The sequence below is a fragment of the Apus apus genome, chromosome 2 (assembly GCF_020740795.1).
Source record: "Apus apus isolate bApuApu2 chromosome 2, bApuApu2.pri.cur, whole genome shotgun sequence".
Taxonomy (NCBI): Eukaryota; Metazoa; Chordata; class Aves; order Apodiformes; family Apodidae; genus Apus; species Apus apus.
In genome coordinates this window covers 107,093,308-107,118,358 of record NC_067283.1, presented here as the reverse complement: position 1 = coordinate 107,118,358, position 25,051 = coordinate 107,093,308, and the positions used below count along the sequence as shown (strand labels likewise).

The 25,051-nt window shown below is 45.7% G+C and overlaps 1 protein-coding gene across 2 annotated transcripts; it reads left to right on the top strand.

The window, feature by feature from the left end:
* Nucleotides 1-18,675: 18,675 nt before the first annotated feature.
* ADCYAP1 (adenylate cyclase activating polypeptide 1) lies at nt 18,676-24,162 on the top strand. Of its 2 annotated transcripts, none has more exons than XM_051610490.1 (5): nt 18,676-18,696; nt 20,020-20,127; nt 22,102-22,236; nt 22,800-22,895; nt 23,746-24,162. In XM_051610490.1, the coding sequence occupies exons 2-5, from the start codon at nt 20,027-20,029 to the stop codon at nt 23,930-23,932; spliced, it is 519 nt and encodes a 172-aa protein (XP_051466450.1). In that variant the 5' UTR covers nt 18,676-18,696; nt 20,020-20,026; the 3' UTR covers nt 23,933-24,162. The 2 variants fall into 2 exon arrangements, with proteins under 2 accessions (XP_051466450.1, XP_051466449.1); XM_051610489.1 differs by lacking the exon at nt 18,676-18,696 and adding an exon at nt 18,994-19,701.
* Nucleotides 24,163-25,051: the final 889 nt, after the last annotated feature.

Below are 25,051 nucleotides of genomic sequence, written 5' to 3'. Positions count from 1 at the left end.
GCAGGCTTCATCCCTTGCAGAAGCACCCATGGGGACCAGAGAAGCTCCCTGACCTTTGTGTCTGCTTCTTACTCCCTCTGTAGCCTCAGAGTCCCTGTGTCTTTGTTTTAATTAAACAGATTGTTCAAGAAGTCTTGCAGATACCAGAAAAATCTCAGAATTCCGTTGGTCAGGAGGAACTGGAAGGGTGGGAGAAGCAGGACTGGGCTTGGAGGGTCTCTGGCTGTGTCAGATGTTGCACTGCTGCATGGCACACCCTGCTGAAGAGGTGGCATAGGGACCCCTCAAAAGCACTCATCTTGGGGTTGTATTGCAGCTATCCTCAGGGAAAACTGTTGGAAAATCCAATGGAATTTGTGCATGTTGGAAATCTCAGCTCATTTTCCTGGAGCTGTACAATTTATCTCCCTGTCAGCGTGCTGCATGGGTCAAGGGCTCCCTGGGGACCATGGGAGCTCCTTGCAGGATCCATCAGGGCAGGTATAGACACCATTCCCCAGCTGTCCTACTCCTGGCTGGGATGGCGGAGCAGCCCCAGCCCCAGGCATCAGGCTCCTCCCTGAGGATGGGGACAGGCCAAGACTGGGCCAGGACATGGGCCTGCAGGTGGGTTTGGCTTAGCAGGGCCCATGGCCAGGCAAGGCAGGGCTGAGGATAGGCTGGAGACTGGCCCTGCTGTGGCATCATGGGGGCAGGGGCTGAGGGCCCTGGGGGGTGAGGTGGTGTCCTGGGCTTCGGGCAGGGTGGGGAGAGTCTGGGGCAGTGGGCAGGGGCAGGCAGGGCTGGCAGTACCCCAGGGCCGTGGCACTGCTTGAATTTTCAAACTTTCCTACCTCTCCATCCTTCCCAACTAGTAACAATTCTAGCATGGAAATCTGGTGGATATGGGGGGCTGACCCTAAGGCTCTTGATATTAATCAGTTTGATATCATCTTTCAGCATGAATGCCACATCTAGTGCACTATTTTTACATATCTTTTGTAAGACAGAGGACTCATTTTCCATGGACAGGAAATGCAATCCCTTTCAGTGCAGAGCTGTCAATGAGTCAATCCAACTTTGAAAAACATGAAGGACACTTGTTCAAAAGCTCTTTCTATGTCTCACAAGATATAGAGAGCTGATAAATGCCATGGTGGTCAAATATGCTTATAGACATGTTTTGTCTGTGTTGGATCACATTTCAGTAGTGTGCAAGATGCTGGAGCAGCAGCTGCCAGCGGCTTGGCAGCATATGTCCTGAGCACACTTGAAGGCATGACACTTGCCTTCATCTCAAAATTGCCTATATACTACTCAGATATTGTCTCTTCCCCATGACTTTGCATGAAAAACTGCAGAAACTAATGTCAGATGAGGAGTTCTTCAGGTAGTAAGGAATGAATCCCGTCTCATTTCTCTCTATTGCCTGGATAATTTTTAGGTTGTGTCAGAGTTCTATCAAGATTTTGCCAGGATCTTTGGGACAAGCCATGATAAAGTTACCAGTTTAATGTTCCTGAATGTCTCCACACCTAAGCCAGGAGTGTACCTGTTTCTTTCACCAAACAAAGTGAAGTTTGATCACCTCATAACTTCTTTGCTTCAGTATTTGGCTAGATGAGAATGAAGAAGTGAAACTAAACAGCTGAATTCTCCCTTCTGCCTTGAAACAGAAGAAGTTAGAGAACATGGATCAGAACTTCCAGGAGTAGAGCTGCAGTTCCTCCTGCCCACTGATGTGGGTATGAATCACAGTCCTTCACTGCCTTTTAAAGCGGAGGCTGAAGAACACCACTCATGACTACAGGGACACAGTCACCTGGGTGAAAGCAGACCCTCTCTCAAAACTTGGTTCTTAAATTTCTGAAGTTGCAAATCAAGGTGAGACTCAGTATTCTGTCAGCTGGCAATCAGTATTTTTTTCTCTTGTTTCTGGCATTGTTATTTGAAGTGAACAGAGAATTGTCTAAACTCCAAGCTTGTTTACATTTACTTGAAAATAAGAAATCTTCCCTTTAGAGACTATTTTATGTCTGCAAAGAAGTCTATTTTCTTCCTGATGTCACAAAAGTAATTTACCAGAACAAGATTGTATTTTTTTTTTTTCCCGGAATGGTGATGCTTAATCATTTTAGGCAAATGTGGGAAAGAACTGTGATGTGTCCTTAGTTTTGTAAAGAACCATTAAGCTTTGGACCTATTAGCTTGTGCTTAGAGGTTTCATTTGTTGCTCTTTGTTGTTATAGAATGAAATATTTATTAAAAAAGGAGTAACTGTTAACTTCCTTCCATCAGTAAACAAGTGCCTCCTTCACCTTATGAAAATAAAGGATGGACAGTTCTTCAATTAAACAACAGTGGATACATGAATTTACTGAACACATTTTATGTGGAAACCGAAACATCTGTTCTGCCTCTTAGATTTCCTCAAGGAATTTCTCTTTTAAGCTATCACAGTTTTACATTCTGCCAAAGATTTTATTTATCACTCGGACATGTTCATAGTTACTAACCTGAGGTCCATCCAAACTGTACCAAAGTAACTATGGTAGCTGAAGGATTTTATACTTCTTTTTCTACCTTGAAGTTTGTAAGCATCTGTTTCCCAAAAGTATGTGCACGACTTATATAAGTAATTCTCTTGTGCCCTTTCTAGTTAGACATGTACAGAATTAATTCGTTAATAGTGTCTGATTTCCTTTTAGGCATTTCTGTTTTATGGTTCTTTACTTTTTTTTTTTTTTAATGTGTAGCTTCCATTTTAATATTAGCTGACATTGCTGTGATATTTTATGGGCTTTTATTGTGCAATTAAGATAAAACAGTAAAAAAAAAAAGGAATGCTAACTTCTCAGAGTTCAGATGCTTTCAGCACATGCCCATATTGAATTATTTCTCTACTAACATGTTACGATGTATCTGTTTCTTCTGTATGTCATTGGATGCATTGGTTTTTCAACTACTTACTAAGAGACAGATTATCAAAAGGATTCAGCACACACCTGGAAGAACATAATGATTTTCAAGATCTTAAAAACTCACCTTTAGTCAAGATTGTCAAATAAACCCATAGCCCCATTCCAAGTGCATGAAAATCAGGGTATGACTTCCAGTGCACAAGTGGGAAATGGGTATTTCTGAGAGTCTATTCATATGTGCTTTCTTTGACATCAGACTCCTAAAATACAGTGTATAGTCCTGAAAGATGACTTACATTGATTTGCAACACAGTCAAAATAAGTCCTGGATTCCATTGAAAGATCTGTTCCCCTAGACAGGAATCACCTGAAGCTCTGACAATCTAAGCCTTTATTACATCTGACTGATTTCTGATAGAGAAATTAATAACATTAACCTTTCATTAGACATGGCAAATGACTCTATTGTGTAAGCTCCAATTCTGGTGACACACCTGAACCTGACCTTTAAAGCACCTACCCTTTCAGTTGTCGCTCTTTCTCAGTATTACCATAAATATCACTATTTGCCTTTCTAACTTTCATCACCTTCTTCATTGCAAGTGTTTTTGGATGGGGGAAGTGGGAACTGAAAGCTGAGCTGGGGGGGAATTGAAGAATTATCTCAACCAGAGATAATATTGGTCACTTTAAGGAAGAGCAGTCCAAAAGCACCAAGCTACATTCCTTTCTTTCCCTACAAAGAAAACCACTTCACTCACTGCATCAGACTTCTAAGGACTTTTCTGCATTCTTTTTAATTCATACACCTTGGCTAAACTTTTAAGGCATGAAATATGAGTGGAAAAATCAGCATATTAATTTTTTTTCTTCTTAATATTTTAGAACCCCAAAACAGATTCCAGGTGGTCTAAATGTGGAAGCATGTGGAAGCATGTGGAAGAAAATATTGATATGCTCAGTTCTCATGTTAAATTTTGCAATTCTGCTTGCTTAGCTGTTTTCTTTTCCCCTCTCGCAGTATCTTCTCTCCGTAATTAAATTAAGTGCAAATGGAAATGGTATGTCTGATCTTTGAAGCACACTGTACAGAGAAATATCTTCTTTTGAACGAGAATGTACTGCACTGTCAATCCTTTCTCCTCTTTCATCACATTTAAGGACAACTGATTTCAAACTGCCTCAATCTGTGTCTCTAAACAATCACTTCCTCAGGAGAATTGGGAAATGTTGACTGGTATAATAGCATACGTTATTGTGATGGTATTGGTTTCTGTAAGTATTATTCTTCATCACAAATTTGCAAATAGAGAGACAGCACCAGATATTTATAGCTTCATAGAACTGATTTCATTTCCTGATCCCTCTTGCTGCTTAGTCTAATCTTTTCTTTTGCTTATCACCTACCACTCGTGCCCTGTGTACATCTACCCATGAGAAAGGCCACCTAGCTCCCAAACCTAGTTTCATATGTCAGTTAACCACAGTTTTTGTCTTGGCCAAAACACCATACATTGTGGATCTAAAATGAACCACGAGGAGCTGGATAAAAACAGTTTGGAATAGGATTTCTGTTGTGTGGAGTTCATCCACCTGTACTTACACAGGCACCTCTAGTATCTCAAAAAATAAATTATCGATTTACAGAATAATGTCAAGTTTTTATGACAGCATAAATGTGAGTATTGAGAAGGGCTTGTTGATTCTGTCGTTCATGCATCTGCAAATGTGCTTCCTTTCTAATTTTACCCATATGCAGCTGCATGTTCTCCCTAATTAATGAATTGCCCTCAGGTTACTCACCCAGACACATCTAATCTATCTCTGTCCAAAATGACTAAACTCTGTCCTGCATTAAAGATGTAAAAGGCTAGATATTACTTTCTTGGTCTTTCCAAGTAGCAAATCACTGCTTACTGCATGGCATTCTCTCCATGTGGCATTCAGGGTGATTTCATTACCTTAGGGCTGAAGCTTTCAGAAATGAAGTAAAACATCTACTACTAAAGTTTCTCAGTTTGGATTCCAGTTCAACAGAAGAAAAATTCAGTTCAGGTTTAAGCTTGTAATAATGCCATTAATGCAATAAAATGTGTAAGCATGCAGTTCTTTCATCTTTAAAGCACTTTATAAATATTAACCAATCTTTCCTGAGAACAGTATCCAACTAAAGTTATTTGATTAAGATGAAGGTTCAACCTATCGTTACAGAAAGGTATTTTTTTTCAGACCTTCTAATATGAAAGTGTGTGCAATTAGCATATAAAGTGAAATATGGGTAAGTACATGTCATCTTTAATAACAGCTGACCTCTACTGCATTTATAAAAACAAGGATAGAATCAATTTTCATGTGAATTTTACTGTTCTTTTCTTCCATTGATTTTGTTTCCTACTTAAGGTCTCCAAGAGGATCTACTAGCTCACAGGATTAAAAAAAAAATAAAAAATCACTTCATGCCCTTCTGTCTGCTATGAGATAAGGCATCAACAGCACTTGATAGGCTGAGGAACTGGAAATGATAGTGCTGAATGCAAATTCCCCACAGGAGTGCAAGCAGCAGGAATGCTTGTTTATCAAAGTTGAAGGGGAAAAAATGTCCATACAATCTGACCTCTCTTTCAGGCGTGAGTACTGCAAGCAAAGTAGTTAACACCAGAGTAATATTGTGGGTTAGCTTGCAGGTACAAATTCGGCCAGAGATACTGGACTTGCATTTAAGAGAAAAAATTCTCTATGATCTCCAGCTGGAATTTGCCAGTGAGACTAGGCCTTATCAAACCCCAAACCATAAAAAATAGAAGAGAAAAAACTAGTTGTATACTGCAAAGTAGTGTGCTGAAAGAAACATAACAGGAGACTAGAAGATGTGGAGTTTATCTCCCACTTTGAGACCAATTTCCCTGTATAAAATCACGAGGGAAGCAATCTCTCCTTTGCCCACAGCTTCTCATCCATGCCTGTCCTCTCTGTTCAGATTGTGATGCCTTTGGACAAGAGCCGTTTCAAACAGGTGCGTTCAGTGCCTGGCACAATGCACTGCCTGTACTAGCTGGTACATTGTGACTTGATCAGAATCTGAACAAAAATGTGAGGAACACTGAGAAACTCTCTGTCAGTGTAATAAGCTAATACTGGAAGAACATTTTCTGTTCTTCTTTTGGTTTGAAGTTAGAAATGTGAATGAAACAAACATATTGCATATTTAGAACACTTAAGGCTTTTGCTGGTTTCAGAAGTTTACTTTTCAAGCAGCCTTTGATCAAATCACATGTGCAAGATAAAACTGGAACTTTTTCTTAAAAATAGAAGAGAATGAGTTCTGGTAAATGGTACTTTGAGAAGACACCTCTTTTTTATTATTGTTGGAAATAACTATGAAAATTACTTATTTGAAAGAAACAGATGTGATACTGCAGTGGTCTTCTGATTTCTGAACTACTTTCCTGCTCGTTTTGTAAAAGGTGCCTTGAAAATCATAAACTGCACAGCTGGCATGCTGGTAGCCTTGTTTTATTACCCCTCCTGACTGGCAATTCCAAACTGCTGTTACTGTATGCCATACTATATGCTGGTCACCACTGTATATTTCTGGTTTTCTAATTATGTTTGGATTTCTGAGGCATAACTACAGTGTAAAGAATTTTGGACCTCAAGCAGTCACCCACATTTAAGGCAGTGTAATCAACCCCCCTGGAAGATAATACGGGAAAGCTTTATTGCTGGTGCCAATAAGGTTTGTTTTCCAGGTCACTGCACAGGGTGAGGCCTGGAAGGTGGATATTTTCCATTTTGTTTCTTTTTCTAGTCATTAAAGAGGCCAGCTTAGTCATGTCCTTATTTTAGATTTTACCACATGATCCAGAGTTAATGTTCCTCAGATGCAGAACGTTCCATATAGATCCTTTATAGTCTTCAAAGGTTAGTATGTTGCAGCCCTTGTATAGTTCTTCAGTATTCAGTATCACTGAGGTGAGGTGGATTTGCTTATTCTTTGAACATATTGTTTTAATCCTAAAAAAACCCAACCAACAACCCACTAAAAACCCACTGAAGTTGAACTTTGTGTTATGCATTTTGCCTTTTTTATAACTATGTCCTATGAAATTATGTTCTTTGGTCATTGCCTCTGAGTTAAGGATATAAGGTCAAAACATTAAAGCCCTTTTGGGATCTGGATCTGGTACTACATAACATTGGAAAGTAACTGTTACTGACAGGTATCAGGGTTGGCTGTCAACCTGAGTTTCAAAGTCTTTACAGGCTGCATTGGTTCAGAACATCTGAAATTTCATATTTACTAGCTGTCCAGCCAGGCTGGCTGCTCTCTGCTTGCCAAGGTATTGATGTGAGCAGTGGATTGCTCTCTTGTTAAAGCTTTAAAAATCTTTGCAAAGCAACAGCTGACCAATGGTTTTATCACTTGTGTGATTATTTCTGGAAGCAGGATATTTTGGTGCGTGGTGATTAATTTTTAGCTAATAACATCTTTGATGCTTCCTATTGAATGAACAAATAAAAACCTTTTTAAATACAAAATAAGCTGCTGGTTGGTACTATTCCAAAACAGTGGGCTCTTCCTACTGTAATAGCAGTTTCTCTCAGTACAAAAATGGCCTTTAGCAAACGATTCCTTTTCAGCAGTACCAGCACTAAGATTTAGATTTTCTTTCTTGACTGCATGCTGCAGTGGCCAGAGCTGTAAGTAATCTCCAAAATATGGAAGACTGTTAATTTATAAACTAATTGGCTGTTTTGACTTGCAAATTCCTATGCTGAAATTGTTCTATGGGAGGCATTTATACAAGTTTTATGATAATGAGATGATCAGAAAGAGAGCCAAGGGAGAAGTTTCAGGAGACAGAACTCTTACTGCCAGCCACTTTTTAAGAAAAAATTACTTTTCTAATTGCTGAAAGATGAAAGAGGTGAAAGTGGTGGCCCTTCCATATGTTTTCCCAGAGGCAGCTGTGGTAGCACTGTACTTGAAGTACACGAGATGGGCATGTTGCTCTCTATGTGTCAACTTGCCTCTTAATATCATCAAAAGTGTAGGAAAATCTGTGTTAGAAAAGTCAGGTTTGTGCATCCTCTATCATCCAGTGCCAGGATGGTGATATGTGGGTGAGCGGTATAGGAGAAGAGGAAGAAAATGCAGCAGAGTATTGACCCCTTGGGTGACCTGGGCCATGGACACCACCTGCTAATGGGACTAGTGCCCCTCTCAATACCTCTGGTAAATTTTCCCTGCAGCACTTTTTTTTTTTATTATTACTGAGGCAAAGATCCATGCATTTGAATACCCGTTTGGTGAAGAATATGTTTGCAAATTGTTTTTAAAATTCTTATGGGAATTAATCTCATGATACATTTCCTCACTCATGCAATTAGAGAAAACATTTATCTGCAGCTGGAGAGTAGAGCAAGGCTGGAAAATTAAAAAAATCGAGGAGTGTCTTTCGGAGTTTGAGGGCTCGAGTACTTTTAAAGGCAACTGCTGTCAGTGTTGCTTTTGTGTTGACAGAATCCTCTTAAAAGGTTTTGTGGTGCGAAAAGCTCCTTTTAGTGGGTTTTCATAATGCACTGGGAGAGAACAAGAAAATGTTTTTCTCACCATGCCCAGCTACGGAGCTCCCTTAGAACATCTCGTACCCAAGCCGGGAGGAGAATTTCCACGCGGCTCGAGGGCGGATCCAGTGGGATCAGCACTCGTGCCTGCCCCCGCTCACCTTGGAGACCCGTTTGCTTCTTCCAAGTCCTTCTCGGGATAACTCAGGCCCCTTAATGTGCCTGAAGGAGATGTTCGGAGTGAGGGCTCACAGCAGCCCGCAAGTGAGAGGTTGCCGTCCCCCATGGCTTGCAGGAGGCAAAGCGCTTTTGTTGTAAGAGGGTGCCTGCGGAGCAGGAGGGGTGGCTTCCCCCGGTGCCAGCTGTCATGTAGCAGCCACAAGGTGGCACGACGGCTTTGCGCTTCCTCTGCGAAATGTCTGCCATGAAGTAGCATCTGGCCACCTACTCCCACTTGTGTGCTCATCTCCCCCAGCCTGCAAAGCTGCTTGTGGGGACAGTAGGGACTGTTGTACGCAAAAGCCAGGGTTGCTGTGTCCTTGGAGTTGCTATTTCTCAGCCTGCTTAAATAAAGACCAGCCTGGTTGAATGCGTACTCCTGCACAAATCTTCTGTTCTTGTTGGCATGCAGATGCCCTACAGGAGGGCCAACATTTTCTGTCTTGCAGGGTCAGTGGCATCTGAAGAGACCTCACAAGCACAATAAAATGCCAAGCCCTTGGCTAAGGTAGCCAGAGTCTGCCGGTGCGAGTGTACCCTGTCCTCCCAGTGCTTATGTGCCTGGAACAGGTCTTGCACAGCACGTGCGTGAGAACCCAAACAAGCAGTAGATATTCCCAATTCAACTCTTCTAATATCATTGTTCTCAGCCTGATCTGTAACAGGTCTAACAGCTACCAAAATGAGAAAGTCACTGACCCAGGAGGCTGCAACTGTCTTCCTCACTGACACCTCAGTGATGCTATGGTGGGAGTACAGATGGGTTTTTCTCTTGCAAATACACCTGTCTTTGGTATATTCAGGATAAATCTTGTATTTGATGCATCTGTGTCATTTAGCAGGTTATGGCTGGCTGGAGGTGGACGTGACAGGATGGTACCTTTATATGAACTTTACTGTTCCCTGTTCAATACTGCTTCCCGCACAGCCAGGGTTTTCCTTGTAACATACTTTCAAGTACTTTGTACAAATGACGTTTAGAAATTTCCATTAGAGGTACCGCTTCTGCTCTTCCCCTCAGGAGAGTAGTGCAAAACTCTTTGCCCTAGAAAATTTTCCCTATGCCCCTGCCTCAACATTTCACTTAGAAGGCAATCTGAGAGTGTAAGATAATGTGAAATAAACAGTTCTATGCCCAGTATTATGGAGGTGCCATTAGTAGCCCAGGCCCAAGGAAGTTAAGAATTCAACACTCCGATTAATTGTATTTATGTATTTAAAACTTGCTGCATTTCTAACCAGGACTCCAGGCCATGTAAGGATATTACTGACATGTAATAGTTCCCTGGGAATTGCAGGTATGCAGTGCTCAGCAAGAGTAAGGCAGTAGCTGTGAGTTAAAGCTTTGTAAGGGCTTTGCTCACAGATCTCCATGGAATTTAAGAGCCATACTCAACTTCACTTTGCTCTTTTCACAAAAACATCTGAAAAAAGAAGTACAGAAACCCCTCAGATTTTATCCATTTCTTACTAGTTAAAAAAAAAAAAAAGAGTTTATTATCTCTGTGATCTTTCAGTTTTGTATCTCTTAACTGGAGCAGAGAAGCTATTTTCTTCTTCAAGATGAGTTTCCCTTTCATTGCAGGCTCTTTTCAGCTTAGGACTAATGTAGCACAGCACAGAATACCACAAGGATTTGACGTTTTGCAGCGCTGTTCCCTGTTAACCATTCCTAAATTTTAGAACTATGAATCATGCATTCAAAGGTGGTTTGTCTCCCATGCTTACGTATCTACAGAAACAGGGAGGAATGATCGTGAGAAAGTATTTACAGTAGGTTTAACTTCTTAAACCAAACGTAGGCTTTGGAAACAGGAGAAATCACTGTACATCACACTTCACATCCTAATAGCAGGTTTGTACTTTCAGTTTGTGGATCAATGTTTGGGAACTTTTGTCATGTTTCTAATACACTCCAGTGACTGCACTATTCTAACCTGGTACTGTGTTCCAGAACAGCAGTGCACACTGTTGTTCATTAAGAAAAAATAAGAGGAAAACTAGTGATTCAACTCCCCCTGCTGCCTCTTCTTCCCCCAGGAAAATCAAGGAAGGACACCAACTATTCTGAGTGCAATGACTAACAGTATTGTTCCCTAATCAACACTGAAAGATGGGGAAAGATTTGTTTTGAAAGACAGGGTTTGCTCTGTTGCAAAATCTCTTTTGATTACCTTGTTCCCTCAGGATGAGTAATGTAGTTTTAATTATTTTTAGTTTAGTTCAAGGTTATTAATCATCTTCAAACTAACACTACAGGAATTGACTAGTGTTTCATGTCATTCACTGAACTTTTCAATTTTTGGGTGCATATTTTCCTTTGCCATTTAAGTGATGCTGATTTCTACACATATTGGTGGAGACCATCACCCAGTGGCTACTACTTTTGGGGGTGGGACAGGAATTTCTTCAATTAAAATCACTCTTTATAGAGACCCAACACTAAATTTTCTTTAATCCATGACAGAACTCACCAGCAGGTATTCACTTTATAGATTAATGGCATTGAGTGTTTGGGGGCAAGGGAAATGTTACTCCTGAGCACTATATCTCCATCACTGGACAAAAAAAACGGAGTCAGATTACCAAAAGCAATAGTCTGACCCTGCTAAAGTAATTACAATATTTGCCTTTGACATCAGTGAGGTCAGGCATTTATTTTAGAGCTATTCTGGTTTTTAGCTACGTGCTCCCAAGGATTTAACTGAATTCCACACTGTACGGGGTAAAAGGATTGTAATATATTAATAAATACATGCCTTATAAGAGCATTGTGAGATTAGTAGTAATGTATTCAGATGAAAGTGATTGTAGCATATTTTATAAATATGAAGAACCCACAATAAACATGGGCATATTGTCATCAGACCACATGCAACTCATATTTCGTGTAGAAAAAAAGGTAAGTTTGTTTTTTTATTTTTTTGTAAATCTATGATACAGGGTTTTTTAGCATAATTTTCTCAGTACCAAACATATATTTGACCCTTTCATAAACAGAATTCTATATGCACATTCCAGTATTTACCTTGTAGTTCAGGCTCTGGGATAATTACATAAAATATTCTACATTAAGAAAGGGAGGAAAGCAGTGAAGGTTATGTGGAAATGAACAGTACATCGAAAGCAACCCCTGGTTCAGAGCAGAACTGGTAGAACTGATCTGAGGAGATAAGGTAAGGAGAAATATTCAAAACAGAGTTACTTAATTCCTACAGAAGTGAGGTTTGAATAGATTATGCTCTTCACAATGACTTTCTTGTGAATATGACTAAATTTTTTTTATTTTTTTATTTCTGGGGAGAGATAAGTGGAACATATAAAGGTGGAGTCCTTATTAAAAAAAACCCCAAATAAACAAAACAAAATCAAAATCCAAAAACCAAAACACCCTTTATTGTTAGCATTGTCTAATAAGATAATGTAATTTCTGTAATTCCTTGCTCATACTTCTTATCTATTGTGTTCAGAAAAAATTATTCTCACCCCTACATTTTAAATCAGAGGAGCTAACTAAAGGTCTTTACCCAATGGTAAAACAATAATTTCAGATAGTTAAAACTAACCAAATGAATAAATTTGAAAACAATCTCAAGTGTTGCTGAGACTTGGAAAAAGCTTTATTTGCTGTGAAGTATGTCAGAGAATCGCCCCAAATTATATGCAATTAACTACTTCTGTTTTTTTCTGAAAACCAGTATGGAAAGTCAATAGTATATTGCAGTTGGTAGCAAGAAAGCTCCAGGAAAGGGAATTTCACTACAGTGAAAAATATCACATAATAGTTTCAGGATTTTAAACATATCTACACAGTATCGTAGTTTATTATTTTGTTGTTACTGTTGACAAACCCAGTTACCTCTGGAGATTCAACACAGATTTGGGAGTCAAAAACAAAGGTCCAGTCTTACAATGTCCTAGTAACTTCTGGATGTGTTGAGCTCTGTAAGCTGCTATGAATTTCAAAACCACCAAAGGCAGCAGTATTTACATAATGAGCTCAGTAGGCACGCACCTGGAGTTACAGAATCACATTGAATCTTCTGCAGACTATCTTCATGCCTAATGAGAAAAGTCAATAAATCTAGTGAAGTTCTGTCTGAAATCAGTGAGAGCCTTTCCTCTGGCATTACAAGGGTGAGAGACTGATTTTTGACATTACAAGAAGCCATTAGGAACATCCAGTCTGACCTTTGCATAAAGCAGGGCAAAGAATCTGTCTCAATAGCTTGCGATCTTTTAGAAATACAGCAAGCCTGACTTTAAAGATTTTCAAGTAATGGAGATTGTAATCCAATTCTGTTTAAGTGATTAATTGCCTCAGCTGTTACAGAAACATATTTTATTAGAGGATAGAGATGGATCAGGCCTTAAGACCACATACAGGAAATGTGGGCTGTTGAGGGAGAAATCCAGTCCACAGTCTCATTTGGGACAGTTGAGAACGTCCCAGTTTTTCCTGCAAGCCCAGTTATGACAGCAGCCAAAAAAACATGCTGACTTCTGGTCTTGATGCCTGGTTCATGACCCTGGCGGCTGCTGACCCATCAGCTTTGGCAGAGAGGCAAGGAAACCCAGCTTCCCAGTCTCATCCCACACCTTTTGTGTTCAGGAGCTATGCATCTGCCTAAGCAGGGGCCCTCCTGTGTTACAACAGAATGCAGGAGCTCTCCCCTTTGCTCACTGTGCACCAAGTGGGGAGCTAAACCCCACAAAGAACTTCCACACTCAAGGCAATTTTGGCTGTGGCCAGCATGGACTGCAACCCCATAAGGCAGGCACTGCCCCACAGGGTGCACCAGCCACCAAGAACAGGCTTCTATGCCCAACTAAATGTCTTTTTTCCATAATGAGACAGACTTTGTTATTCTCCTATCACAATATGCAGTTCTGATTTATATTTGCTGGGCTCTGTGTGACCTGTCTCTGTGGTCTTTAGCGTGGTTAATTGGAAGTATTGAGCGGTGCCCCCTCTGACAGGCTGGGATTCACCCCTGTAGGGATGGTCCTCACCTGCCCACCCTGGCTTGCCTCTGAGCAGCTTTGCTGCCAGCAGACTGAATTAAGCTGCACTGTCAGGAGCCAGGGACCCTTCCACAGTTTTCCAGCACAAGCAACACCAAATTAGTGTTTGGTAATAGGCTGCACACTGTTTTGTAATAAGAAAATATGGATGATTCTATTTATTCCCTCTTGCTCCTGCGATGATAAGAAATGTTCTAATTCATTATTAATTTGTTCCAACTATTTCTGGTAAATCTAAACTATGAATAAATTTAGCTATGCCATTAGCAATACCTCAGAACTTCAGATGGGTTTTACTTTCTGGACAGAGGCACGTGGCAGTCCCACTGTTTCTAAAGGTGTACCCAAAATTCTGTCACATTTGGGTACAAAACCATTACTTGTTGTTCACACTGGGTTACAGCTGCATCTAAAACGACCTGGAACACAAAGATATTTTGGCCATTATTTGTCTGGTATAAATTATTGTATCTTGGCAGCATTCTGTGAAACTTTGCCTTTTCAGTCTGCTTAAAGATTTACCCTTCCCTGAACACTGGACCAAATGGAAATGAGAGTAGGAATAGACCTAGACCTGCTGCCAGTGCTGAAGACTTTTATTCTGCCCTGTGGACTAGCAAAATCTTCAGTGGCATTTTGTAGGTTGCTGACTTTAGTGCAGAGTTGGCCTTTGTAATACTAAATCTTCAAAAGGTGATTTTATTGTTGTTATTTGCCTTTTATAATGTATTTATCTTCTTTTCAAATATTGTCAGAAAGCATCAAGTACTTTTTTTTTTTGCTTCTCTTGTAGAATATGAATTTACTTTGGTGAAAATTGGGAGGTTACAAATACATCTGTTGATTTTCCAAGGAAATTATCTGTCACATGCACAGTGTGGTGGGACCTGCTTGTGGAATCAAGTCCACCATTTGGTCTTTCATTAGACTACAAAGTGCTTTTCTTGCCTTTGCTTGGATGGGAATGACAATGCCTTTGCCTCTGTGCTGTTGTAGGCACCCAGCTTCATTACTGAGAAGGGTAGAAGGACTCCTACCACGTAAGACTGAGCACTGTACTTCTTTAAGGGCCAACTCACAAGACACTGGAAACCTCCTGGCTGTGTCTCTCACCATGAGCTCCAAGCAGCAGCAGGAGCAGGATGACTGCACTCCTGGTGCTCCTACGAGGCTGCCCTGGGACACATATCACTTCAGAAAAAAAAAAAAAAAAAAAAATCCCAGCCCTTTTCCTCAGAGTGCATACACTTAAGAACATTTTGTAACTGTTTGCTTGGAAATAAAAGTGAGGTGACAGGAGGCAGAAAAGAATTATCTGGAAGATCTCCACAAAGACTTTGTTAATGCTTGGTGGCCACCTGCAAAGAGACTGGCAAGGCTCCCAGCCACCAGGCAAGGCTTGTCTCTCTCATGTCTGCAGAGAGCTGCAGTCCCAGGACTGCTCCTGGTGGTTCCTCTTTATTTTTTCCATAGCTTCTGCCTCCTGACTGCAATGTTGCTAGGTGAGCAAGCTGTCTGGATTACAGCTTTGCTCCTTCAGTCTGCAGCAGATGTGAGGCAGCACACAGATGTATACACTTTCCATGGTGTGTCTAAACACACTGCTGCTTTCACTTAGAGAGGTAAGCACAAGAGGGGACCTTTTAGTAAAAGGAAAACAACTTTGCAAATGAGAAGCTTCAGTGCTCTGTGTCCGCAGGTTAACTGTGATCTAGCCTCAACATGGAGAGCAGGGCTTTCCCACCTCCACCACAGATGACATGTCTCAACTGGAAGTGCTGAAATATCCACCAAGACCTGGCTTCCCCTGCTTGAGGTTTAATAATTTCCATTCTTCAGCTAGGTAATCCCTCAAGAAGCCACTATCAGATGACCACAGACACACGTGAGTGGCTTCATGGACAAGTTAATCTCCCCTCTGACGAGTCTGTCCTTCCTAGGAGCTAGCTCTAGGGGTGGAGCATGCTGGAAGGCAGAGAAAAGATGAAAGCTGGTGTTGTGTTCTTAAAGCTGATGTAGATGTGTACTCAACAGCAGACTGGTCTGCAGTGGGTTCCCTGAGCCATCCCAACAAGAAAGGAGGCCTAGGGAGAGATAACAACAAGATGTGTGTGTGTGTGTGACAGCTGGGTTGGTAGGATTGGTTGCTTTTGAGAAAGAGGAATTAATCCTTTTCTGTATTTGTGGAGTAATGTGCCCTTCCATGATAAAATTATGTGTTCCTGGTCAGTCAATCTTCTGGATTCACTTAAAAATACATTCCTAAGGTGGGATGTACTGAAAAAATATTAGTTTAGTGGCTCGACATCTGACAAGTGCACATGAGACGTCATCTGGCTTTATGGACCAATAAAGTTCTTGACAGTTTGATAGATTACTCTTTTATTTATTTATTTATTTTAAATGGAAATGTGCATAAATATGAAGAAAAAAAAAAAAGTGGTTTTCTGAAGAGTGGAAAAGATACCCATCATGGTGCACAATCAAGTATGTCTTTGAAATAAACCTATAGCAGTGGGTTTTAGAACAGCAAGTCCCAGTCAGGCTAAACAAGGCTCAGAGAATGTAAGCTCCCCCAGGAATATCTATAGGATTATAATGCTCTAGTTAAAAAACCAGATATTTAAAGTAGCATAGTGAGGTAAACCAAAAGGTCTAGTTTAAGCTGGTAGAAGAAAGATGAAGGGAATTCTGCCAGTGAAAAAGACCTACTTTTCTTCAGATAGCTTACGAGTTTGCCTTAGAGGCAAGTATTAGAAACTTTAAATCCCTCTCAGCCTTGAAACGCCTGAGTTACCTAGAAATACACTTCTACGCAGAGATCCGACTTACATCTTTACTTATTCAGCCTAAACTGCAATGATGTCAGATGCACATCCACGTTGCACACACACACCCGTGAAGTAGACTGAGGGGCTGTGAGACTTTTCTTGGCATGAATCATGTGTGAGTTACTCACTCACCCTAAATGAGAGAGCCCAAGAGCTATAATTTTTTTGAAAACCATCCTGACAGCTCTCCTGAGTGTGCGGTAACACAAGTGAGACACCGGGTTGGGGGTCTGGAGCTTCGGGTTTGCTTTGGGGGAATCTCTATCTCTGTGCTGCTGATGCCCAGTATTTCAGGCATCCTGGTACTTTCTGTAAGGATCTAGGGGAGTGGAGAGGGAGGAGAGGAAGTGAAGCCGTGTAAATAAAAAGTAGCGGAAAGTAGCTTTTCTAAAGTGAAAACAGCCACGGCTTTAAAATGTATTGCGGGTGATTCTGGTCTCTTTGGAAAGAGAGAGTATTTCTTTCCTTGCATTTTAGGCTTAGTGTGGTTCAAGCCTGCAAACTGAAGTTACCCGCCTGATCCCTGGCCACACTTGTTTCTAGAAAAGCCCATATTTACACCCGCGGTCGCAGAGTCATTTAAAAGGAAAAAAAAAATAACAAGAAAAAACCTCACCCCAAAGCCCAGCAGCGCCCACAGCCCGAGGGCAGAGGGCAGCCCTTTCCCCCCAGCCGCCTTTACAGCCGGGGCAGGTGGCCCGTCGGGGACTGCGGGGGGCTCTCCCGAACTCGCCCCAGCTGAGGAACAGGGCAACCGAGTCCCGCGGGTCGGTGGCCCACGCGGTGGCGCCCTCCGCTCACGGACGGTCCGCGCTGGCGCAGGAGCCGCCGCTCCCCGCGCTCCGCGGAGCCCTGCGCCAGCGGCTGCCGGCGGGGAAGCCCATCGCGGCGGGATGCCCACTCCTTTCTTCTGCCGGAGGCCTTTCCCGGTCCTACAGAGAATGACAACTGGAATAGCGTCCTGCGCTGTCCCATGTCCCGTGTGTGTCCATCCCCCGCCCCGTCGTTGGCCATTTCTAGGGGAATAATTCATTCACGTTAAATTTCCTTTATCCCCGGAAAATATTGGAACCTTAAATGACCATAATAGGAATGTAATTGTATGGTGTGTTTTTTGTTGTCGTTGTTTTTGAGAAATCGATTTGGGCTCAAATAACTCATCTAAGCATGTTACACCAAACCCATTCAAGTAGGAAACAGGAGAACTAAATTATTGCCGCTTCCTGAACTCTCTGCTTATGATCCTAATAATTAAAATGTGCAGTAATGGCTCCTTGCAGCCTGTATTTCTTTGGGTAATTCTCGGAAATGAAGGTCTGACTTTCGGCCGCTGTGGGAGGAAAGCGCGGAGACGAGCGCAATCGCAGGGGCCGAGAGCCCGCCGATGGTCCGCGCCCGGCGCTCGCCTCCCACCGCATCACTTGGGGGAAAATAATTCCGGCAGCGAGGAACTCCCCAGAGAAGGGATTTCCCTCCCAGACCCTCTGGCACATCAACTTTTTTTTTTTTTTTTTTTTTTTCCCTCATGGCGATCCTCTCCTCTCCCGGTCTTGCCAAGCGCTGCGAGTCTGTCCCTGCACAAGACGGGGAGGGGAAAGGGTCGGGATGAAGGAGGAGCGGGGGGAAGTCGCCCTCGCTCTCCGCGGGTGGCTGCGGTCGCATGTGGGACCCTCCCCGGGGGTCGGCCATGGGGTTCTTCCCCCGCACCCCCGGTTGCGGCACATGCTTGGGCGGTTACGGCGCTGCTCGTTTCCCCCGGGGGGAGAGCCTTGCGTAATGAGAGAGGTATCAACAACTCTCCAGAAAACAGGGAATAAGAAAAAAAAATAAAAAAGGGAAGAAAATAAAAGGAAAAAAAGAGGGGGCTCAGGAAATAATCAAAACAAAACACCCCCTCCCCCCCTCGGCACTCCTATCCCCAAATCTCCGTGGAAGTGGGGTTTCCGCGCCGGGGCTGCTCCGCCTGCGCGCTCAGCGCCGGCAGCTCCGCGGGTTCCAGCGGGGGTGAGCTGGCCCCGCGGCGAGAAGCGGAGCAAAGCCGCCGGGGAGCCCGCCAAGTCCAGGGACCTGCACCCCACCCCAAAACGCCCTCCTCCGCCTCCTGGTCCCTTCCCACGGCGGGTATAACTTGACGGTGGCGAGCATCATTTTAGGTTTGTGGGATAGGTTGTGGGGGGTTTCTGTGTGTCGCTGTGTGGTTGTTGGTTTCGGGATATCTATTATTTTTTTTTTCTAATTATTTGGGGGTTGGGGGGGAGGTGTGAGTTGGTGTTTATGAAAAGCTTTATGACTCCTGATAAGCTCATCTTTGAGGACAACACAGAACTGTGTTCCTTGAGGAATTGGGGTGGTGACGTCTTTTCTGATACCCGATTATTACGTGACTGGGGAAAAAAAAAAAAAAAAAAAAAAAAAAAAAGGCATTTGATTCATGAATAAAAATCCGGACACCACCACGGGGGCAACAAACAATATTGCCCGTCCTCTAAGGTAACAAGCAGGCAAATGTTTACTAAGCGGGCTCTTGCCGAAGTGGGGTGTTTGCAAAGATTTTGTTGCTAATTGCGTATCAGACGGAAGGCTGCGGAAGGCTGGTCAAGTTTGGAGCCACCGAGCAGGAAGAGAAGAAGAGGAGGCTGAAGGCGCTCAGTGAGGGGAGAGATCTGGGGAAGACAACATCGCACGCAGCCAGCCCGCGGCTCCCCGCCTCCGCTCCCTCCCGGGCTCGCTCGCTCTCTTCCCCCTTCCCCTGTGCTCCCTTCTCCGGAGACATCTCGCTCTATCCCTCTCTCTCCCTTCCCTTGCAGACTCCACTCCAGATCTGTGCTGCTACCTGCAAACTTTTTTCCTTTATTTTTTTTTTCTTCCTCTCTTTTTCTTTTTGGAGTGGAATCCCTTAAAACCAGCAAACAACTAACTGCTGCTTTTGCGTCTTCTTCATCCCGCGAGTTCTTCGCCCACCGGAGAGGCGATGCCACGAGGGTTTTAAGTCCTTTTGGCCGCAACTTGGGAGACAGCTCTATTTCTCCCCCGCTCCATTTTGGGTCGTTTTTCTTTTTTTTCCTTTTTTTTTTTTTTTTTTTTTTTTTCCCCTTAAAGACCTGCCTTTTTCTTTTCGTAGCCAAACGCTCTTAGTGCCGGGTGTTTAGAGTTTGATGGTAAGGACACGAGTCGGCTCGCCGGGCCTTCCCGCAGCGCTCCTGGGGCGGGCGGACACCGACGGGGCGGGCGGGCGGGCGGGCGGCGGCGGCAGCGCCGGGCACCGCTCCGAGCCTCTCCGCGCCGGCACCGGGCTGCCAAGGGCGCTTGCCCCCGGGGACCAAGCTCCCTCCCTTCCCTGCAAGCTCGAGAGAGGGGCTTGCTGTGTCGTGTTTTTTGATTTTTTTTTTTTTTTGAGGTGTGGCGGGGTTTTTTTTTGTTGTTGTTGTTATTTATTTATTTTTTTTCACAGCGGTTTTCCTTTCCCTCCCGCACAGAGTGGCAATGTGTAGCAAAGCGATCCTAGCACTCCTGGTCTATGGCATAATAATGCATTGCAGCGTCTATTGCTCACCTGCGGCCGGACTTCCGTACCCGGCGCTCAGGTAGGTCCGTTCACCCCTCGGGGTGCTCCAGCGGGACCCCTTCACACCCCCTCTGCCCCGGCTTTGCTAAGGGAAGGGGAAGCTTACCGGCGAGGAAAGTAGAAGGGGACTTGCGTGGGGGGGGGGAGTTACCAAACGAAACCCCCTTCCCTTCAGCTGTGTGCCCACCCCCTCCTCCCCGGGAGAGGAGCCACCGTGAGGGTCAGACAGGGAAGGGGACATCCCCCCCCACCCCACTGCAGCACTGGCTTTCCACAGGGCCTCTTCCCGGGATCCCGGCGCGGTTAACCTGCAGCCTCTCATAGCCGGGAACGGGGTGACCTATTCTACTGCGTCTTGGCGGGAGCGGGCCGAGGTCCCGAATTGATTTCGACGGGGCCCATCGGCCTTCTCCCCGCCTGCCCCCTGCCTGGTACGAGCCCCGGGCGTTGTCCCGGCCTCTTTCGGTTGCTCCCAGGGCGAAGGGCCGACATAGCCTGCTCGGACCGGGATGGGGGAGAGGGGCAGGAAGGGATCGCGGTGGTTGTAAGCATGCGAGAGCTGTCATGGCTTGTGTAGCAGCAGTGCAGTTGACGGGGATTCAGCCTCTTCCCGTTTACCTGCCTGTATACGACCTCCGTTCTCAAGGGGGAAAGCGGCTGGCACAAGGTGGTTTGTTGTCTGTGTCTGTTCAGAGTTGTCTTGCTGGGCTTCAGCGCAGGCTGATGCCTCTGCTCTCCCTTTCTACGTGGGAGCCGGGGGCGTGCGGACTCTGCTGTGCTTGGGGCAGGAGTGGGGGACCCCCAGAGGTGTCGGCACAAACAGGTTTCCCACGCTGGGCCGTGGCTATGAGCGCAGGTCCGGGACGGCCCTTGACAGCCTGGTCCCACCCTGCTTGTAGCAGGGTGTTCGTGCATGGGCGGCCGGTGTTGCTTGGCTTCGGGCGTAGTTTTAGGCTCGGTGCTGTTGTCCTGCCCACCGGAGCTTTGCTTCATTCTGGGGTGCCCTACGGGGGACACAGCCATGCCGGCTCAGTTGTGAGCAGGGGGCAATGCCTGGCGCGCAAGGCTGTCCCAGGAGGGTGTCCCTTTTGGGGCTCCAAGGTGTCCTAGCACGAACCGGGAGCCCGTCGGGGCTGGCTCAGAGCAACCTACTCCACTCCCCGGGCTGCAGGGCAGCGGACTCGGTGGCCTCAGGGACCATTAGCCGGCAGCAACTCGCATCTCTTCATTCAAGCGCCTGAATTAGCAGGAGTGAAACACTTCAGCTGCATCTATTATTAATACCTCCACTAAAGCTCACAGACAAAAATAGCAGCCTGTAACATACAATGACCTACATCGTACCGCAGAGAGGGAGGCAGAGAGCGGGGAGGGGGGGTTGGGGAGTGGGGGCACAAAACTGCCGAGATCTCGAAGGGCAGAGGCACTGTTCAACGAAAAACAACGAGAGGAGCCCACCCCCCGCCCCCGCCCCTCCCTCTCCCCGCGCCCCGGCTCGGAGGGCGCTGCGGGGAGGAGCGGGGCGCGGCCCCGGCGCGGGGGCTGCCGCTCGCCTCTCCGTCTCCGCCGGGGAGGCTGCTTGGCTCCTGCCCAACCCCCAGCACACAAACGCGTGTGCGTGCGGCAGCCTGCACGATTGTGCGTGCGGGAGCTCCGCTCGGAAAGCACCAGCCGCCTTTGCGGCAGAGAGGGACTCTCTCGGGCCCGGGCGGGGGACGCGGGGGGACGAGGGTGGGTGTAATTTTGGGGCTTTCCTCAGAGCACGTCTGACGGCGGGTGTGTTCCCTCCCCCGTGGTCCTGCCTCGCAGAGGAGGAAGAGGGCGGGGATGGGGAGCGAGCGGGCGTAGGGAGTGGATGGGGGCAGACGGACGGGACTCCCGGGGCGGCTTCGCCGGCGAGGGGGTGCACCAAGGCGGCCGGGAGCCGGAGGCGGGGAGCGGGGGACCCCGCCGAGCTCGGCTGACTTCTTCCCATTGCTGCTCTCGTTGCCAGGCTGGAGGATGAAGTCTATGACGAGGATGGGAACACCCTGCAGGACTTCGCCTATGACCACGAACCCCTCGGGATAGCGAATCCGTCCTCCATGATAGGCGAGATGTACACCTTGTATTACCCACCGGAAAAGAGGTGACTGCAACTCGCGGGGTGTCAGGCATGAATTTTGAGCCGGGAGCAAAACAGGTTTTCGCCGAGCCCATTGGGGAAAAAATATAATAAAATAACAATAACAATAATAATACCCAACAATCCAAGAACAACCATATATATATGTATATATTCATATATATATATTCATATATATATATTCATATATATATATGAATCCCGAACCCAAACAAGCGACCACGCTGCCTGGGTCCCGTTGCCCAGCTTAAAGCCTAGAAGGAACTCATATATATATGCCTTACCTCCAGCAGCGCGCGGAAGGGAGTGGGGAAGCCGCCCGCGCCGGTGGGGGCTAGTTGATGCTCCCACAAACGGAGCAGAAATTCCCAGCCAGCGCGGAGCCGAGCTAGTGCGGCGGGGAGGGGTCGGGGTGGGGAAGAAAGGGCCCCGCGGGACGCGGGGAGATGCCGCCCTCCGCTCGCCGGCGGGGAGGGACGGTCACCGCCACCGCCCGGGCTCCCCTACCCTGTCGCAACCGGCTCCCGGGCCTCGCCGCTCACCCACGGGCTCTTCCCTCCGCCCAGGCATGCCGATGGGATCTTCAACAAAGCCTACAGGAAACTCCTGGGCCAGTTATCCGCCAGAAAATATCTGCACTCCCTTATGGCGAAGCGGGTTGGGTAAGGGTTGCTGCTTGTTCTTTTTCCGCGGTGGGCGTTGGTGCTGCTGGAGCGGAGCCGCTTAAAAGGCCGCGGCTGGAAGGAACAAAGCTGCCCTGGCAGGGAATGGGAATTCGTTGAGAGGACAGTGGGGCTGGGGTGGGTCCGGCTCCTCACATCTCAGCCGACCCAAGCCGCGGCTCCCAGCCCACTCCCGGCGCAGCGTGAGCCCGGCTGTCAGCTCAGGTGTTTTTTGTTTAATACGCTCGAGAGTATATATATATATATATATACACACATACATACATATACATGTATGTGATATGTATACGGGTATATATATTTACACACACACACGTATACATATATGTCTGTAATTTTTTGCAACCGGCTGATTTAATATGAAGAAGTTGGGCAGCCTCCCAGGTCTGCTGACGGGGGGGGGAGCAGTCTCAGTCCTTCGGAAGGGATGACCGAGGGGCTGGGCTGAAACGGGGGGTCTCGGCTGCAGCCCCGCGCACCCCCAGGCGACCCGCTGCCACCCGCCGCCCTTCGGCAGACGGTAACACGTTAATAACGCCCCGGGGAGAGCAGCTTTCCCTGCCGCAATGAATAATTCATGGCGAGGAGATATTGTCTCTCCCGCTGCAGCCACTTGCGCGCACCGCGTCAGGAGCGGGCTTCGGCGCGGCCTTTGTCTCTCCCTGCGCATCTTCCGCGCAACGTGTTGCGCCGTGGGCAGCAGCCGCCGCGGAAGGTGCGCAGGGCCGGGAAGGGGTGTGGGAAGGGGGGTGGGTAGGGCGGTGCGGAGGGGCGCGGAAGGGGGCGGAGCAGCCCCGGCTGATGCAGCTGTGCTTCTCGGTGCTTGCAGTGGTGCCAGCGGCGGCCTGGGGGACGAGGCGGAACCGCTGACCAAGCGGCACATAGACGGCATCTTCACTGACAGCTACAGCCGCTACCGGAAACAAATGGCTGTCAAGAAATACTTAGCAGCCGTCCTGGGGAAAAGGTATAAACAAAGAGTTAAAAACAAAGGACGCCGAGTAGCGTATTTGTAGCGATGAGTAACCAGCCACTCCTGTGTATACAAAGTCCTAAGAGAGAGAGAGAGAAAGAGAGAGAGAAAGAGAGAGAGAGAGAGAGAGAGAGAGAGAAACCCAACAACAAAAAAAATCTAAACAAAAACAAAAAGTCATTTCTAAACTGACTGAACAATCACCGCTCCTGTGTTATCTAAACATGTATTTATGTATGAAGTAAAGCCATTAAATGAATATTTTGATAATAATATTGTTTTTCTTTTGTACAAAAGCACTAGAGAAACGCACAGATCTACTTTGTGGACCAATCATTAAGTTATATATAATATATAAATATATATATATATATACTGCTACGAATACTAAAGAAAAATTCTTCATATAAAGCCTGCACAAGAATAAGAATTCGCCTGAGCTGTTTATGTTTTTATATAAAATAAATAGAAAAAAAGGACAATCATTGCTTTGAATATTACTCCTATTTTTGTAACGAAAATTAAAAGGATAGTATTTTTATCCACGACAGGGTCGAAGACATTAATTTTCACCATTTGCTACTGTACATAGAGAAGGATGCCCTGCTCCCAGGGGATTATGAGGAAAATTATTTGGGAGAATTGGTGAAGCAGATTCTTCCCCCGGTTAGTCTCAAGGCAGGCTCCTTTGCCACTAGCCTCTCTGAGGGGGCAGCGTCCTCTTTCCTCTAGATTTCGATTTTTACCCCCCCTCCTGCTTTCTTTGATTCCAGATGTAGCTATATTAGTGCCTCCTCAAACAATAAGTTTAGAGGATAATTCTCTTGCGAAAACAACAGCTCGATCCAAATTGTGCATCTCTGTTGCCTATTGGAGGGAGAAATAGTTAGAAAAATGTTTCCAAAACAACCAAACTAAACCAAAACCAAACCAAAACAAAAAAAAAGTCAACCCCCCCCCCCCCTAGATTCCGAACCAGCAGCAAGGATAGTAAGTACTAAGCCCCGTGCACTGGCTGGCTGGGCAGAGTTGCAAAGCAAAGCTAAAGCGGAGACAGGACCCATTTGGAAAGAGAGGGAAAGCGAGGGGGGGCGGCCCCCGGCGCGCCCCGGGGCTGGAGCCGGAGCCGGTGCCGCAGGGTCGAAGGAAAACGAGGCGATCC

What these genes read in the sequence shown, in the direction of transcription:
- ADCYAP1 (XM_051610490.1), top strand. Translation starts at nt 20,027, where the DNA reads ATGTGTAGCAAAGCGATCCTAGCACTCCTGGTCTATGGCATAATAATG. An exon ending in CTTCCGTACCCGGCGCTCAG is followed by an intron (nt 20,128 to 22,101) that starts GTAGGTCCGTTC and finishes TCTCGTTGCCAG; the next exon opens with GCTGGAGGATGAAGTCTATG. An exon ending in TATTACCCACCGGAAAAGAG is followed by an intron (nt 22,237 to 22,799) that starts GTGACTGCAACT and finishes CCCTCCGCCCAG; the next exon opens with GCATGCCGATGGGATCTTCA.